Here is a 19,263-nt window from a genome sequence, read left to right on the forward strand (position 1 = left end):
AAAAAAAACATCATATATAAAAGAGTCACTCCACTATGATAAAGGTACGGTTCATTAATATGAGACAATAATCTATAATGTTTTTGAGCCCAATAACAGATTTTTCACAATACCTAAAACAAAAACTGGTTGAACGAAAGGAAAGCAAATGGTAGTAAAATAAAAAATGCTTGTTTGATTATTAAGTTAGGCAGAAAACATAGTTTTATGGGTTAAATTACATTCTTAAAAATGTGCTAGTATATTCCTAGGTGAATAACCATTGGATAAAGTCATTCCCATGAGTGGCACTACCTTCTCATTAGCTGCCAAATCAAAGCCAGTGTTAGAGTTCGGTTTCCTTCATTGAGATCTTGTCCACCAATGCCAACCAGGGAGAATTTGGCTTGATTCTTCCCCAGTTCGACTGCATAATTACAATTCTCAAGCTGTTAATGAACAGGAAGGAAAACAATTTAGCCTCATCACCTTGACTGTGATAAATACCAGAGAAAACAATAAAAACACAGAAAATGAAATAAATATGGTTAGAATGAATGATGTCATAAATGTCAGCTGGCCTTCCAGTCTGAAGATTCGACATTGGTTAAAGAGATTTCTGTCTTTCCTAATAGTATTCCTCACTTTTGCCAAAAATATTCACAATGCACCCATAAGGGCAAAGTCAAAATGAAGTCATGATTATGAACATTTTCATGGCTGTCACACAGTACACAGAGAGCCGACCTCATTTACTTGCCTGCATTATTTCTAAAACAGCTGAATTCATGGAGAGTGCTATGGGAAATTTAGAGATACCCATCCTATGCACACTTTTAGTAGATACATAAGTAGGGCAGATATTCCTCTGACTACATATGGGTCATTAAGAGTCACAGAGACACAAAATGGTGAGAAATGGCTCTGCCAACTCTGTTGTTACAAAACAATGTTCCCACTGTGTTGACAGTAGACAAACTATTTGTACAAGTCAAGCTGTCAGCACAAGGCTCCGATTCTTTAGAAAATTAGAATAAGGATCCTGCTGGGAGAAAAATCCCTGTGGGTCTGCTTGCTCTAATTATGTTCATTAGAATTTTTACATGATAATGTTTAAAGACACCCGACATGGAATTAGAAATAAGTAATCAACTGAAATAGTGAACTCCCTTTAATAAAACTGTTCAGGTTTCTGATTGCTATGCAATCATTCAGTCCTTGATAAACATTACTTATCTAAGTTTAGCTGCCTGATAAAGTATTCAGAGTGCTCTTGCAGACTGGTGACTTCACCAGTCTATGGGAACACCAGAACAGTTCTTGTTTACCTTCTTCATGTTGCCCCCCAGCTTGGGGTATGGTGGTTTGTTTACTCTGTTCCAGTCAACAGGGACTTTAATCTTTTCATAGAGCTGGAAGATGACCAGGGCATCTGATAAGTCACTAAACAAAACAAACACAAAAAAATTGTCAGATCTCCAACATTTACCCATTTACCTGGGGCCTACAGTGCGCCAGGCCCTTCCTTATATATTGGCTCCAGAAACAACCACAATGACCTTATAAAATTAGCAGGAGTCGGTCTATCTTTGGAACAAAGAATCTACAGCTCAGGGAAATTGAGGAATGTACTCTCTCCCACGGTGACTCACCATGCCACTTCATCCAATGATGTGGCCTCCAGGAAAAGAAATATGGCTTGAACAACCAGCATAGGATACAACTTAATGGCAAAGTTAATATTTATTGTTTTGCCTGCTCATGAGAAGATCATGAACTTGTGACACATAGCATATTTGTCATTTTGCTGAGGCAGGATTTTTGTATCAAACCCACAATAAGAATAGTGCATGGAGTTGTCTCTAAAGCTCAGTTTGGCACTTTCCCCCTTCTCATCAACATACACACATTTCGTGAAGAGAATACACACAGCATTTGAAATCCTAAGCAGCTTTTGAGGTCTGTATGTCTCACATTAAGCATGAGTTCCCAAATATTCTTACCTGTACAAGTGATTGACCCGAGGATTGACCCCGAGGGAGTTCATCCAGTTCCTAAATGTCCGCTCTTCCCGCGTCTCACCTAGATTAATGAAGACTGGTTATCTTTTAGGCCCCTAGAAAACATGCCTTTTTATGATCAAAGCTCAACTAAAGAGGCTGCAATAAAAGCCAAAAATAGAATGAAAAATAAATTAATTGAACTATTGAATTTGGATGAGGTCTGCTATTCTGGTTTTTTTTTTTTTTTTATATTTCAATCCAACAAGCATTTTACAGCATCTATTAGTAACGTGCAGTACCCTGTGTAAGGTAACTGTTGAGTTGGCCCTCAAAGGCTTACACTCACATGCTTGCTGTAAAAAACAAGAGCTTGAGGCATCAAACAGAGATCACACAAGCCAGAAGACTTGCCTGTGAAGCAGATGTATCTGGTAATTGAGTTGAGGCAAGGGAAAGAATATATAGTATAAGGAACATTTGGACGGTGGGGAATTAGAACCTCACCTTCTAAGAATAGTGAAACAAGGGAAGAGTAGAAGATTTGGAAGGAATGGTGAGGGGTTGGAACAGGAAATAGGGCAAATATGAACAGAAAGGAAGAAATAGGCACGATCATCATTAACCTGTTATGTACCATCATCCTATATTTAGGACACCTATCAAAACTTAAAATGAGGGGCTGGCGCTGTGGCTCAGCAGGTTAACGCCCTGGCCTGGAGCACCGGCATCCCATGTGGGTGCCCATTCGAGACCACTTCCAATCCAGCTCTCTACTATGGCCTAGGAAAGCAATAGAGGATGAACCAAGTCCTTGGGCCTCTGCACCCACGTGAGAGACCTGGAAGCTCCTGGCTCCTGGCTTTGGATCAGTGCGGCTCCTGCTGTTGTGGCCAAATGGGGAGTGAACCATCAGATGGAAGACCTCTCTCTTTCTCTCTCTGCCTCTCCTCTCTCTTTCTAACTCTGACTTTCAAATAAATACATAAATCTTAAAGAAAACTTAAAATGAACAATAAACACACAACTTAGAATACTTCGAAATAAATATTATATTGCTAGAATATTTGCAGAATTGAAAATGTGGGGTTTAATGGGTTAAGAACACCAGGAACTGGTACGTCAGAGAGCTGTTGTAGGGGTCACAGAGATAAGGCTGTTTAGAGGCTGCAACAAGAACCGGGGGTCTCTGAATGACAGGTGGCAAATTTAGGCTGATAGATTAGATAGTGCCAGTCATTATGGGTTCTTTCTTTTTATGACTATAATAAATTCTTGAGCAAGACAGACATATAATGGAAGCAGACCAGAATGTGCCTGGCAGCAGTACGCAGAATTACTGAAAGGCAATATGCATTTAAATTAAACACACGAGGGGATAGTGTTTGGCACTAACATGTGGGCACATTCAAGTGTTTGATAAATGGAGGAATAGATTTCTAAGACCTATTAAAATAATTGGTGTATGAGCTAATAAGAGACCAGACAAGCAGAAAGGAAAAACAGCAATTTTAGAATACATTGTAATGGAAGAATTATTAGCATCTGCTAACTGAACAGATTTAGGGGTGGAGAAAAAGACATTACAGTAGAACCCAAGGTTTTCAGTTTTGGAAACTAAAGAAAAACAAATAGTAAGATTAATGGGAATGAAGCAGATGGGATTGAAGGTGGGGTGGAAAGCGATGAGGCAGGGAAGAGAAGTGATCAATTCTGTTTTGCTATGCTGCATTTCAAAAGAGAGAAAGATCCAATCAGACATGTCCCAGAGGTGGCTAGACATGAGTGATTAGTGGGCTTCATAGGTAGACTTGGGAATCAACAAATTCCACAGATCCCTGACCAGGATTTATCAAGTGATACAAATGCCACAGCGCTGGACAGGGATCACATTGCCTTCCCAGCTAGAGCAGAACATTCTGGAAGTGGGTCAACCGACACTTCACATCTGGATCTCCTTGCTTTCGTGACATTCATTTAATACTAATGTACACTTTATTTTTTTGTCTCGACATTGGGACTAGTTCATGATGAAAAATACAAAAGAAAGAATAATAAATTTCTCTGGCCCTTTTATCAGGTAGAACCCAACTAGAGCTATATGCTTTTGTCTCATTACAGGGCATTAACTTGCAAAATACAGCTCTCAGGGATTCTTCTTCAAAATACCTCTCTGTATTCCCCATAATCCAAATAAAAAAGTATTATATAAGCAAGACACTCAGTAAGAACTTTTTAGCATAAGTTAAATATCATTTTTAGATGGCTAGTGGCAGCAGTTTTTTGCCTCTAGGAATTAACACAGTCCATTAAGTACATAAATTATGTTTTCAGAACTCGGGATTTATTTCGTCCAATAATTAAATGCATTGTCTTCCATAAAACATTTAATGCTGATAATGGATGAAGCCTATATAAAGGAGTGTAATATAATGGTGTTTGATTATTCCTGCTTGGCTGTAATTGACTTGATTAATGTATTTATTCTCTTTGTTGTACCAGAGAATTGATGGCCTTTTGGAGGTGTAAGGGCTTTGCATTTTCTTGGGAGGTGATTTTTGATGTGCCATTGAATTAGAATTGCAAAAGTTTTTTCAAACATCTTAAGCAACTGGTTACCAACCTTCAAGAGCCCCCCAGTCGATGTCCTGGTTCTCTGGTTTGTGCAGGGCAGGGTATCTGTTAAAGAGGTTGGCAATGAAAGCCAAATTCAACTTGGGGTTCCCTCGGACAACATCTGTGGCTGTGACAAACTGCCGGCAGCCTAGCCTCTCCGCCTGCTGCAGCATGCACTCCGCCCTCTGGATGTCATCCTTCTCCTGCAATGAAATAGGACAGTCAAGGCTGGGTCAGGGCTCTCCAGGTAGGAACAGGGGAAAGGAAACCAGAATCTCAGTGGAATCCTTTGTGTGTATCTCATGCAGACACTCATAGCATATTATTATCTATGTGCGCTTGCTTGGAAATCGGAAAGCCACAAGCGACAGGAATTGTTTAAGTTCAGTAATCGGGACTGCTCATTCCTATCCAGTAGAACCATTTCAGATGAGTGGTTGGTTGCCCTGTTTTAAATCAATGTGGTAGCTTCCACAATTTCATCATTTAACTAGATCTTAATTATTCTCGACCAGTAAGTTTCCTTTTAGTTATTTTCTTGCACAGATTTCTTGAGATTTTTGTCTACAAAATGTTAATTTATCAATAATTTAGATTCAAAGTTCCTATTCACAAAGGAACATCTGATTAGTATAACTATTTTTTTCTACATTGAGTTGGGATACTTGCAGTCCAAATGAAATAAATTTAATCAACTGAGCTGTTGTCATTGATAAATATATAACATTAACTTAGCTGTAGTAGACTTTAGATTGAGCCCACCCACTTTGCGTGCTCAAGTAATTCTAGGGAATCTCCAGGCATTTGTAAGTCAACTCATAACAAGGCTAAAGCTCCATGGTCCAGTGTCCTTAAGACCAGCATGTCCTTAAGACATGTCCTTAAGACTACCTTAAGACCAGGAGACCAGCAATATTCAGAAAACAGAATTTTACACTAGAATTATTAAGATGATGCTTTTTAAAATAATACTACTATATATTTCATAAAGGTTACTCCTCTTTCAGAAACAAGTTCACTTCAATCTTAACAAATTGGATTTATCTCCAGGGATGATAACTTAGGCACAGAAACAGGCCAGGCAAGTTCTCAAGAACAAGTGGTGGCAAGAGTGAAGATTCAGTCCTATTCTGGTGTGGGGAACCTATTACGTGATGAGCACATTCAGAAGTGCCTGGCATGGTAAATGGCGCTGAATTATTATTCTTCCATTCTTTCTTTACTGCTTGATTTCCAGATTTAGTTTTCTACAACTATTACCCAAAAACTGTCAAGAGTTCAACCAATTTAATGGGGCTCTAAGCAGGAATGCACATTCGTGGAGCTCCAGAGTCAGAGGTGGGGGTGGCATGTCAGCCAGTAGGAGGGCAGCATTCTGTTCTCCCAACACAACCTGGGGTGTGACCTTACCCGCAGGCCTGACATGTCAATCACCACAGCAGGAACACCCTCCTCATCTCCTTTCGGAGCCACCTGCTCAAGCAGGTGGTAGTAAGCTTTTGAGTCCTGTGAGAAATTAAGAAATAACAACTTCAAAAACAGCACAGCTCATTACACACTTAGAATGACAATTTCCCAAAAGCAAACATTTTATTTCCTCTTCCATTATCATTCAAGAATGTAACTTAATTAACAAAGCTAGAAACATTCACTCATTTGAATATTCTGTCTGCATAGTATATTGGCCTTTTCTTTTTAAAGTGAATGTAACAATAAAAAATATAGGACACACACAGAAAGCAACCCACAGAAGCACATATTGTTCTGTTATCCTTAAGGGAGAAAAGCAATTTATTTACATGTATTAAATTATATACAGGAAAATTTATATATACCTTTATATTGCTGTAGAAGTCAGTCAGCTAAGGTTCAATTTAAAAAAAGGTGACAGAAAAAGGAAGCAGAAGTTTAAAGCAGAGTTTATAAACACATTTAAATGGACAATCAGCAAAAGAAAAAGATTTCAAAGATAGAAGGTTGAAGCATTAACAAGCAGTCCTTATGTCAAAGGAGAAATATTAAGAGAACAAGTGCATTTTATGGCTATCTAGGAGCCAGGGACAATTATCACATTCAGTTACAGCAGTTGGATAGAGGCATGCAATTCTCAAGTTCTATTTCAGAAATATGTTTACTGATCAAAGAATTCAAATAATCATATTCTTAAAAATGTAATTTTTGTCCATCATTGAAAGCACCTAGGTTTTTAAGGTCATTTATGTAAATCACTTAAAAGTATCTTAATGTCTTCTAAAGTCTAAGAAGTCAGCTGTTACTTTTTTAGTAGTTTCTTTAAAACTAGGCGGGGTCTGGGTGGAGCAGAGGCATACACAGAAAGATGCAACAAGAGAATGTAAGCCCTGGATCCTGCACCTGCAGCAACCACTTTTCATCCTTCTACTCTCCCTCCTCCTAGTGCTTGCTGCAGCTATTTTGAAGTCAAAGTCCCACGCAGGTGTTAGGTTAGGCACCAGTAAAATCTGCCTACTGGGGCCACCCCTGTGACTTCGCAGATAAAGCCACCACCTGTGATGCCAGAATCCCATACGGATACTGGTTCAAGTACCGTTGCTCCACTCTTCCAGTCCTGCTCCCTGATAATGCTCTTGGGAAAGCAGTGGAAGATGGCCCAAGTGCTTGGGTCCCTGCACCTACGTGGGAGACTTGCATGAAGCCCATAAACCTTTCCCACTCACTCTAGACGCACTTTCCTATCTTTGCTGATTTCATGTGATGTGAAGACATCTGCGGGGGGGCGGGGGGGGAGGGCGGGGAGGCTACTCAGGCACACACTCTACAGCACTGACCTCAGGAGCATGCCCTGCCCTCCGAGAGCAGACACAGCACTGCCAAATGCTGGGCTTGCCAGAGCCTCAGTATCTCACATTCCTCCCAAAGTCCCAAGTGGTTATGATTCCAAAGAACACAGCCTTTTAGTGATAGAAAAATCAGGTAAATTTATGGCTGTGATCCAGTAGCCTAATCTGGGCAGAAAAGTACAAGGCTTCATTGCTGGGTACCAGGAGGGATGATGGCCAGTTCCCATTAAACCCTACTTCGGGGGGCCGGCACTGTGGCGCAGCAGGTAAAGCCGCTGCCTGCAGCGCAGACATCCCATGTGGGCACTGGTTCAAGTCCCGGCTGCTTCACTTGCAATCCAGCTCTCTGCTACGGCCTGGGAAAGCAGTAGAGGATGGCCCAAATCCTTGGGCCCCTGCACCCGCGTGGGAGACCCACAAGAAGATCCTGGCTCCTGGCTTTGGATTGCGGCAGCTCTGGCCATTGTGGCCAATTGGGGACTAAACCAGTGGATAAAAGCTCACGCTCTCTCTCTCTCTCTCTCTCCTCTCTGTGTGTAACTTTGACTTTCAAATAAATAAATAAATCTTTAAAAACACAAAAACCTTACTTCGGTTGGTGGTACCAGAAGGATGTTCATAACCAATGAGGGAGGGATGGCTAGAAAATGAACTTGGCTTAGAGCCTAAGGAATGTGGGGCTTCCCACCCAGAAGCTGTGCTCTAACTTGAACTGTGCCTGCCAGATCCTGAACTCTTAATGCCATTGAGTCCATAATGTATGGCCAGCAGGAAGCTGCTACTCAAAGATTTATATGCCTGGGTGGACATCTGGTGATCTCTCTTCCTCCTGCCCTTTGGAGAAAATTTCTTTGATTTTTGATTAGTGGAGATCTCATATTGTATGACAGCAGTGCACACCATTTCCTGCAGGGGACTGCTTCCTGGTGTTCCTAACTGCTCTTTCTATCTCAGTCCAGCTGTCATCAGTACCAACAGCTGATGCCTTTCACCTCGACATGGGGCTTTCCATACACCTGGACACCACACGGTATGCTTCTCTCAATTTTTCCCCTTGTGGATTTCATTACTCAGTTCCCTTACCTGCACAGTGAGAGAGGTAAATGAACCAATACACATATACAATACCTAGTAGGTAACAGACACCACGGTTGCTATTAGTGTTAATAGAAGTCATCCTCTCAAGTTTTAAAAGGAAACGCCACTTAATAATGCCCCTGTTTATAAAAGCAGACACAATACAGCCCTACATAAATGCTACTCCAAAAGCAGTGCAAAGTCTTGTTCTCCCTCCATCTCACAGCTTTCTCTGCTCTGCCTGATACTGAAAGTCCACATGAGACCCATCTCATTTGATGCTGTGCTCAGACTTTGGATAGTCCTGGGTGTGGGCCTGGTTTAGAGCTGCACATAGTTTGGAAGGACAGCAAGTGGCTCCAAAGCGGCACCTAAGTCAGCCCTGGAGCTGCAGAGGAGCCCAGATCTGGTGTCCCTGTCTTTTCTCTGCTAACGCCTAATCCCTGCTCCCAGCTGTATCCAGTCCCGTGCAGGCGCCATCCCCTACCTTGATGTCGGTGCTGAAGTTGCTGATTTTGTTGCAGCCTGCATTCTCCAGGTGGTAGTTAGCCCACCTCAGCAGAAGGTCTTCCGGAGACAGTTTCATCAGATCCTCCAGGCTCTCCCCTTCTCTCAAAAGAGCAATCAGAGCTGAAGAAGTACAAAAATGGAAGAAAAATAAATACAGGGGGTGGGGGAATTTTCATGAGTTTTGTGCAGCTCTGTTGGAAAGCTAAAGACAGCAGCCCAGTCTCCCTAGGGTATCACCTTATTATTATTCCTGGGAAAGAAATGTATGCTATTGTGAGTTGGTTTACCAGCCCCGTTTTTCAGATGGAAAATACAAGGCACCCAAGTGTCGCTCCCCCTCTTCGTGGAGGAATGACACAGGACTCTGCGCTGTTCTTTTGTCTGCTCGGCCCTTCCCGGGTTTGCTGCTGGTCCTTCCCGGGTTGGCTACCGTCCCTCCACCTCCGTGGAGGGGCGGGCCCCCCTGCCACTTTCCCCACTTCCGCGGGGGAGCGGCACACCACCAGTCGGCTCTCTCGGGGGCTGCTCAGGTGTTCCTTCAGATAGATGTTCCTGGTGCATGTTGTCTCTCCCCTCCTTTATAGTCCTCTTCCACCAATCCCAACTCTGCTACCCACATGCCGAGCACGCTGCTCTCCTCCAATTAGGAGCAGCTCCTGCAGCTTGTCAAGTTGGTGAGAGGCAGCTGTGTAGAAGCTGTTTACTCCTCTCCCAGCGCCATATTGTGGGAGAGCAGATGCATAGAATAAGTCTTAATTCCAGTAACTTAGTCTAGTCCGAGTTGCTCCCCACACCCAAGGAATCTCAATGCTATGCTTAAGAACATCAGGGCAGAGTCCCCAAAATGGCCAAGATTATTGATTCAGAACGCTGGGCTGGGCCTGTCAGACCACACTGCAGGACAGGACAACATTTTTGCTTTCAAAAGATCAATGCTGAAATAAAGACAACGTTCTCTTGTCTATTCCCTTAGGTGTTGTATATTTCAAATGCTTATCTGCAAAATTGGAGGAATTCAACAATGTAATCAACTCTCCTCTATGATTTCCCAGTCGGAGAAATGTTTTTTGCTCAGTCAGAAAGTTTAAATTTAGTTGAGATTGTTATTTGCAAATCAATATTCTTTCTTTCGAGTTTTAAAATCTCTATTTTTCCCCCTTATATTATGCTTAATAGATTGATTTTAAAAACACTGCCTCAGGATTTATCACTGGTTATTGTGATTTGGATATTTAAATAAAAATAAATGCATGTGCCTGAGCATCAGGTTTGACTACAGATTTCATATTGGTAGGATCTGAACCTGAAAACTAAAGGATAATATTGTGTTTTGTGTGATACTTATCAAGGTCTACTACTCTAAGCAGTTGGGTTGCCACTGTTTAAATGCAGATAGAATGGTGAGAGAGACTAGAGTAAGACCAGCAGTCACCTATTTAGTTGAGAACTTCAAAACCCAATAAATGTATTTTTTACTGTCTTTCTTTTTTATTGTATATATTTAATGTGTATAACATAATTTTTTAATCTGATATAGATAGTGAAGTCATTACTAAAGTCAAGCAAATTAACATGCCCATCATCTCAAATAGTTTTCTTTCTTCACTCCTCCCTCCCTCCCTCACTCCCTTTCTCCCTCCTTCCTTCCTTCTTTCATAGTAAGAGTATCTAAAATCTACTTCTTGGCAAATTACCCATATACAATACAATATTACTAACTAACTATGGACCTCATGTAGTACATTAGGGCTCCTGTATAACCTTGGTGCTGTACCCTATGACCTACATTTTCCTCTGTAGTCTTGATAAGAAACAGACCAAGTTTATGTTAATCTGGTACGTGCAGCACATTTACGTGATGTGCTTCACAAAATGAAGTTAAAAATAGCTGTATTTGTTAGGAAGTGTCTGAAGAGAAAATGAGCTCTGAAAAAAACCTCTTGAGGTTGGTGTCCCAGACAGTAAGACAGTTATACGCCCTAAACAAGCATTATTATTAGTCTGTGGTCTTAAAAAGCTTTTGCTCTGTCATTTATTAAAGTCTGGTCAATGTGGATAGCATCTATTACATTAATATTATGGATTCAGTAAAACCATAGTTTTCAAAACTTGACAATTCCTGGGGCCAGCATACTGGCATAAAGGATTAAGCTGCCATCTGCAATGCCAGCATCTCATCTGGGTGCCAGTTTGGGTCCTGGCTGCTCCACTTCCAATCCAGCTTCCTGATAATGGTGTGTGGGAAAGCAGCAGAAGATGACTCAAGTCCTTGGTTCCCTGAACCCATGTGGGAGACCTGGATGAGCTCCCAGCTCTTGGTTTTGGCTTGGTCCAGCCCTGGTCATTATGTCCATTTGGGGAGTAAACTAGTAGATGGAAGATCTCTCTCTCTCCCTTCCTTCCTGCCCCCACTTCTTTCTCTTTCTCTCCATATTTCTGCCTTTCAAATACATAAAATAAAGCTTAAAAAATTTGACTTGTTGAACTCTTTACTTAGTGTAGGGTTAATCTTAATCTAAACTGAAAATAGAAATTTGTTAAAAATTAAGAGTAAGAACAGGAGAGAGAAGAGGAAGAAGGGTGGGAGTGTGGGTGGGCAGGAGGGTAGGGTGGGAAGTATCACTATATTCCTAAATCTGTAAATATTAAATACATGAAATTTGTACACCTTAAATAAAATAAAAAAAAAACCATCTTGAGCATTCCATATATCTTCTGTGTAGAGTCCCCAACACATTGCATTAATGGAAAGCCATGCCATTAACAGCATTTGGGACTTTGCTCTTACCTTCATTCCTGCTGAGTTCAATGTCGGCAAACAACCCAATCTTGATGACTTGCCACAAGAGTCCCAGGACCAGATATGGCTTCCCCTCCTTCAGGTCTTCAGCTCCTATGTTAACAACATGGCAGCCAATGGCTGAGGCAGAGTTCAGAGCCAGGTTCAAATTTTCCTGAGAGAGAAAAAGGATGCACATTTTGTTCTTTGACTTTGTAGATATCAAGTGATTATTACTGATTGGCAAAAACAACAATGTTTTCCTTCTGGAAAGTTCACAGGTCTAGAGACATGGTTCTCACTAGTGTTAACACTGAGCAAAGCAGCATATAATACCTAAAACAGAAAACCCAGTGGTCCAGCCAATCAAACCAGCACCCAGGTTGAAAGCCCATCGTGGTCAGCATGAAGCTAAGTCTTATGTTTTTCCATCTTGCTCTTTCTGAAACCAACACCCTCAACATCTCCATGATCCAGAAATAAACGGCACCTTCGAGGGAAGCCACTGTTTTGTCACTGGTTGTCATTAGTAAGACAACTGTTGATGTAAATTAAGGTCATGAAAGAGAGTAACAGAATAGGTTGTCCATTTGCAGATTGAGTATTAAAATGAAGAAGATATAAATCAATTCCTGGAAAAGAAGGAGTAATTTATACTAGACAGCTCACTGAGTATCCGTAAGAGACAGTGAAGTTGAGTGCACACATGCACACACACACACATGCATGTAGAGATTACTTGTGCTTATCACTAACAACAATGCATGTAATGTAACTCACGGACAGTTGGAAAATAGTCTACAAGGCTTTCAGTCTAGAGTCTATGGACTATTCTTGGACCCATAAAAGAGGAGATAGCCATGTCAGAGATGCATAGATGTTGTTTTTATGACAGATTACAAACCAAGCAAAAGCCACCCAACAGTTGGGAAGGAAACTATCTTTCTTGGCCTAGCACCCAAATGATGAGTGAAAAGCATTGTTTCTACTTAAGGCCAAGATTACCAGGAAATTTAACATAAAATGCATTCATATATGTTAATCACTGTTCTCAATTTCATTACTACTTGCATTTTAAAGTACATAGGGCTGCTTAAATCTAAATAGATGATGATATGTCATACATGATTTCAGAACTGAGACATGGTTCTGAGCAAGTGAATCACAATGATGTTAAAATATTAGAGTATAGAGAGAAACACAGCTTAGGAGCGCTGGCTACTGTTCCAGTTAATCAGCAAATTGAAGGAATAAAAACAAGTTTTATTTATTACACTCAGAGTTGTGGCCAATATCACTGTGAAGGCTGCCAGAGTGCTTCCCGTTTTTCATGCCCCTCACTTCTTAGAAAGGCCTATCTTTTCGGCTAAAATGCTATATTTGGCATCAGCTCAAAGGTACTTTGCTAGGGAAAATCTGAGTTCAATCTTTAGCCAGTGTGAAATTTACTCCTAAGTGTCCAAAATATACAACCCTTCTCTTAGTCACTAAAATCCCCCCAAACTTCCTCCCCCCCCTGCCATATTAGTAAAAGATAAAGCAGAAATATTTCCTTTGGTCCCCACTAGTTGTGATAAATCACCAACCAAAAGCCTGGATTTCGGGAATCATGTCTGAGCACCTGCAAAGGGCTGACTCTACAGTTACAGTCCTCACAGACTGCAAGCAAACCTGATACTAAGGGAATGGTAGGAAGACATACCTGAATGGTGAAAGGCGTGAGTTTCTTTTTGTTGATTGTTCTTTCATCAATGGTATCTGGCACTGACAGGTTGATCATTTTACTGAAAGAGAAACAATGAAAAGACAGCAGCCTTCTGAGTAAGAGTCTATTCCAACAGCTTTAAATTCTAGCATCCCTAGTTGAACAGGACAGCATCTGCTGTGCAATCCCACATCCAGCCACAAAATCAGTTACACAATTTTGACTAGATCCAAACTATGTGTGGAAAAGTCAATGTTTCTAAACCCACAGGGGTACACTGGGGTAGGAAATGAGGACTCTGTTCACCCACCTAAAGAGTTGCAAAATTATTCTGGTTTCCTTAGCATATTAAGGCAAATTTCCCATGAGCATTTTTACTTTACTAGCAATGAAAATTATTACCTCTACGCAAAAGACTATACTCCCTTGGCTTATGTAATGTCTACATTTCTGTTTAAAGCCTGATCAAAATGTATGTCTTTAGCTATTCATATAATTTTAAATCCTTCTATAGTTATTATTTTATCAATACTTTTTAAAAAGTTTCCCCCACTTAAGAATCCAACACATTGATCAGATATCCAGAGCAAGCAATGATTTTTTTTATGAAAAATTGATTTTATTCAAGTTAGTATTATTTTAATCTTTGGAACACATAAAAATTTCCTTAGATCACTATCATCTTATTTAAAGAAATGAAGTTGAAAAATTATATCTAAAAATTATATCTAAAAAATTATATCTAACAAACTCTAAAAGCCCTAACTGTGACTATTTCTTTTTTTTTTAATAAGAAACAGCATTGACTTTTTTTCCTAAAAATTTTCAGAATTACCCTTTTTGGTAGGTGTTCTTTATAGAAGTATTTCCATAACTTTGGTGTGTGTGTGTACGCTCTCATGTGTCCATATATTTAAATAAAACAGCCGGTACCGCGGCTCAATAGGCTAATCCTCCGCCTTTCGGCACCAGCACACCGGGTTCTAGTCCCGGTCGGGGCGCCGGATTCTGTCCCGGTTGCCCCTCTTCCAGGCCAGCTCTCTGCTGTGGCCAGGGAGTGCAGTGGAGGATGGCCCAAGCACTTGGGCCCTGCACCCCATGGGAGACCAGGAGAAGTACCTGGCTCCTGCCTTCGGGTCCCCGCGGTGCGCCGGCCGCAGCACGCTGGCTGCGGCGGCCACTGGAGGGTGAACCAACGGCAGAGGAAGACCTTTCTCTCTGTCTCTCTCTCACTGTCCACTCTGCCTGTAAAAATAAATAAATAAAATAAAAAAATAAAACATACTTTACTGAAATTTAGGCAAAACCAGCTCTTGAATCACTAGCTAAAAAATATAAAACTAGTAGAAAATTAGCAGCTCTGGAACATGTAGGGAAATCAGTTGATTTTAAAACTATAAAGTATCTGGGCCAGCGCTGGGGTGCAGCAGGTTGTTGTTAAAGGCAGCAGGTCAAGTTCTAGGTGCTTCACTTTTGATCCAGTTCCCTGCTAATGTGCCTGGAAAAACTGTGGCTGAAGTACTTGGACCCCTGCACCCACATGGGAGACCCAGATGCAGTTCCTGGCTCCTGGCTTCAACCTGGCCCAGCCCTGGCTGTTGAGGTCATTTGGGGAGTGAATCAGCAGACGGAAGACATTTCTCTCTCTCTCTCTCCCCCTCCCTCACTCTTCCTCTCTCTCTCTCTCTCTTTCTCTGTAATTCTGCCTTTCAAATAAATAAATATTAAATCAAATCAAAACAAAAGAAAAAAACACAAGGTATCCCTATCTTGCAAAGTCTAATTAGAGAGATAAAATATATGGATATGAAAAGTTATCTAACTTATGAAATTTATATTTATTGAATAAAAGCTTTCTATAAAAAAGCTAAAAAATTATCTAGCAGTTCAAAGTAAAACATAATAATTCACAAAGCATTACAAATAATATGTCCTTTAAAAGTCAGCACAGCAGGTTAAGCTGCCACCTGCAATGGTGGCCTCTCATAGGAACACTGGTTTGAGTCCTGGCTGCCCTGCTTCCAGACCAGCTCCTTGCAAATATGCCTGCAATGGCAGGGAAGATGACACAAGTGCATGGGTCCCTGCCACCCACGTGGGAGATCAGGATGGAGCTGCCTGCTCCTGGCTTTGACCTGGCCCAGACCTGGCTGTTGTGGCCACTTGGGTAGTGATCAATGGGTAGAAGATCTCTCTCTCTCTCTCTCTCTCTCTCTCTCTCTGTCTCTCTCTCTCTCTCTGTCTTTCCCTCTTAATTTGTCACTCTGCCTTTCAAAAAAAGTTAAATAATTTTTAAGAAGTCAGTGAAGGGAGAGGCGGTAGGGCGTGGGTTGGTCAGAAAACTCCATGGTAAATAGAAAGGAGAGGGAGGGCTGGGAAGGGCATTCTCATAAAGGAAACTAAAAGGCAAAAATGCCACAGTTATAAGCTATAAGCAGACTGTGCATGGGGGAGAGAGAGTGTGTTTGCTGGTGCCTCAGCAGCCACTCATGCAGTCTTTGGCTGCATACCCAAGAGTTACAGGGTGTTGGAAGCAAAACTAGATGAACATTGAGAGAGAACCAGGGGTTGACAATTCAGAACTTGGTCTTTCTTTTTCTTTTTTTTTTTAGCACCTGAATCTTTTAAACATGAAATTTCATGATGAAATTTACTCAGTAAAACACTAAAAATAGCATTTCTCTTGATCAGTGCACAGGAGGGGGAGTCGATGTCTTGTCCACCCATCTCACAATCACTGTGGCCTGCAGTGGCGGGGAAGCTGTTAAAGCAACTGCTACAGCGGCCTTTGCAAACCCACCATCCTGATGGGACAGCCCTGTGTTCAGAGACCTGTTGAGGAGACAGCGCCCTTTCTCCAGTGCCCTCCAGACTGGAGCTGGGTATTTTTGTGACACCCAGAAGTCCCTTGGCTGAAGGTCGGCAGCTTGCACTGGGATGGTCTGCTTCAGCTCCCCTGGGGCTGCTACTCTCAAGTCTATCTGCTTTCATGATAGGCCTTGCTCAGACAAAGCAAAATGGCAAAAAGGCCCCCAAACAATTGCTTTTGACCTTGTGTTACTTTCATCTTTATTTATGTCTACATTTATCGGTTCTGTGTATCCCTCCTCTCCACCCAAGCAGTATCACTTTTATATTTTTCAATACAAATGGCTGTGGAAACCAGTTTGATCTCTTGGTCCTGGAAAGAGAAAGACCAGAAAATACATTCCAGGAGCAGTGGAGCAGCGGAGGAAGTTGGTCCAGGATAAACACATTAATGCTCTCCTCCATAAAACAGGCAGTTCTTAGGAAACCAAGAAGGGAGTGCTATTTACCAAAGGACAATGCCATCCCCGACAGCGTTAAAGAGATCATCGGTGTTTGGATTCATGGGGATGACATGCCGACAGTCGGGATCATGTTCCAGGGCTTTGTTTATCCAGTTGACAAAGGCATACTTTTCTTCCTCTGCAGGTAAATGATCACAAAGACTCATTGGCAAAGTGAAAGTTTCAAATAAACAAAATTATCCACAGGGAGCTCAGATTCTTATACCCAGGAGAAGCGTTACAAGATTATCCAGTCCATTATCTCAATGTCTCACATTTATTGGCTTTTAAAAATCTCAAACCACTTGGGAAATAGATACAAATCTGTGTTAATTCTAGATCATAAAACATACAGATTTAGAACAAAGCAACAACTATATAAAATATATTTGCAGATATACTACATTTAGAAGCAAATATATACCTAGTTATATTTATATTGTATGTATATGTATATATAATAAATACTTGTGCTAGAGATATACTCCAAATATAATTGTGATCCAATGCATACAGGCTAAAACACTGGGCTCTTCCTGTAGCTTTGCTGATGTAAATGTTGTATGATATGGATAATACTTGGAGTTATCTCTGAACTTCTTTATATAATTCCAGTGAAGTTGCAATGAAATGAAATCATTTGTGATACTACATTTCTTTCCTATCAGGAAAGCTGCCATGAGTAGGTCTTAGAAGCTTTAACACAAACTCAAGCTGTGTCTTATAGTCCAGCACTGCCTTTCTCAAATTGTGTGTCACTAAAAACGAGTGTCCTTTGGAAGAAGCCCGAGTCATCAGCTTGTGTCACACTGCATTATGTTTCAGTGTCACACAGACTCATAATGGACATCTGACTGAACAAAGGCTCTGGAAATTCCTGTATCCATAAATAAAAAGCTACACTTTGTCTTAGCCACCACAGGCAGGTATCTCTCAGATCAACTACCTGTTTTAAAGAATTCGGTTTAGGAGATGTGAGATTACTACACTACTTAAGCTACTAGAAGTTTCCATTAATGCTGTTGGATGGTAGCTTTCAGAATCAATATACAAGCTTCTTCCAAATTGATAAAAACACAATTTTTTGACCCCTCAGCAGGTGTCCAGAACAATCATGAAGTCTAAAGACAGAAACCTGAGCAGCCGATTTTGTGCATAAAATTTACGAAGGAATGTTGGCAGCCTTTTTTATTTTCTAAGTGCTGGTGAGATTATCTAGTATCAGATTCTACATCGAAAAAGGACTGCTCCTATATCATGTGCCAAGAATTGACCCCCTGACACACAGGAAAACAGGTAGGAGGCCATGAAGTGGTGCTGGCTTCTGTCACTGCTTGCCTCCCTTATGTTTGAATACCAAGCTGAGAGTTACAATCCCTGTAGGCATGGACTCTCTCTACCCCTTTCCCTCTCTTCCAACCCTCAGCTCCGTCAGCATCCCGAGACCTTCTCCACCCGATTCCCACCCATCAACAGAGCCTACCTGAATAGGAATGCTGGGTGCCAATGCTAGACTGTTCTGAAGTACCACCAATTGCACAAATCCCTTCTTTCTTATTGATTGCTTTTCTGAATGTCTTGGCAACCTCTGTGCTTTTTAGGCCATGGAAAATCTGCCAAAATACAATAAATCTTGAGAAAACCAAGCAGGGATCAAGAAAATCACAAAGGAAAGAGTATAGAATTTTGAAGCAAGAAGAATAGGAAGGAATGTCTATATTTCTCAAAACTGAATTAAGTTCTAAGTTTCAAATGCATCTCCTTGTATTCAAATACACTCACCTTGATAAACTCATCAAAGCTGATCTTCCCATCTTGGTCCAGATCACCTGTGGCCATCAGGTTTTCTGTGATTTCTCTTACTCTGTACCCAGGCAGAGGCAAGCAAGCAGCCTTGAACAAATCATTCAACTCATTGCAGCTGATATATCCATTGCCATCGGTATCTGTAACGCAAAGGACGCACTGAAGCCGTGGGACCATTCAGGCTGAGCGCACAGAGGCAAGGGGGCACTAGCGAGCAGGTGAGGGGACGGGGAGGCAATCACTAGGGGGCCATGGCCTGACCCTATGAAAGAGTCAGAACTTCACAAGAGGCCTGTTGCTATTGGATATGGGCATTAGCATCACTTCCAACTTCCACAGAAGAGTTCTGATCTCAAAGCAGAGGTTCTGGCAATTGAATCTGAAAGAACTCCTTATAGAAGCTCCTGGGTCAGTCACAGATGTAGTGATAAAGAGTAAGAGAAGGAAACCAAGCATAGGAAGATATATTGGGGGTAATTTCCAGGAAAAAAAAATACAGGTGGGAAGGAGTCTATATCATCTTTCAAAAATAGGTTCTCCAGCTCCTTTATCCGATACCACACTGGTTTCCCAGAACTATGCTATTTGGCTCATGGCATCCTCTCACTGACACTGGCCTCAGTAAGAATTCCAGGTGCCAAGCTAACAGAGACGAGAACTT

The 19,263-nt window shown here is 41.3% G+C and overlaps 1 protein-coding gene across 5 annotated transcripts in view; it reads right to left on the reverse strand.

Moving 5' to 3' along the window:
• The window catches only part of LCP1 (lymphocyte cytosolic protein 1), a 58,057-nt gene that overhangs the window by 18,045 nt on the left and 20,749 nt on the right, over positions 1-19,263 (reverse strand). For 3 of the 5 annotated variants that reach the window (XM_089303664.1, XM_089303663.1, XM_089303665.1), the window contains exons 3-13: positions 18,579-18,742; positions 18,280-18,409; positions 16,803-16,935; positions 13,483-13,564; positions 11,790-11,955; positions 8,979-9,121; positions 6,006-6,101; positions 4,603-4,798; positions 1,983-2,061; positions 1,308-1,422; positions 295-428 (exon numbers count right to left, since the gene is read on the reverse strand). In XM_089303664.1, the coding sequence (XP_089159790.1) occupies positions 295-428; positions 1,308-1,422; positions 1,983-2,061; positions 4,603-4,798; positions 6,006-6,101; positions 8,979-9,121; positions 11,790-11,955; positions 13,483-13,564; positions 16,803-16,935; positions 18,280-18,409; positions 18,579-18,742 (1,438 nt within the window). Of the gene's footprint in view, positions 1-294; positions 429-1,307; positions 1,423-1,982; positions 2,062-4,602; positions 4,799-6,005; positions 6,102-8,978; positions 9,122-9,238; positions 9,580-11,789; positions 11,956-13,482; positions 13,565-16,802; positions 16,936-18,279; positions 18,410-18,578; positions 18,743-19,263 lie in introns of those variants that run through there. The other 2 variants (XM_089303667.1, XM_089303666.1) reach the window with 2 other exon arrangements.

This window comes from Oryctolagus cuniculus, chromosome 9 (genome assembly GCF_051225735.1).
Source record: "Oryctolagus cuniculus isolate XC-2025 breed Fujian yellow rabbit chromosome 9, ASM5122573v1, whole genome shotgun sequence".
In the NCBI taxonomy this organism is placed as follows: Eukaryota; Metazoa; Chordata; class Mammalia; order Lagomorpha; family Leporidae; genus Oryctolagus; species Oryctolagus cuniculus.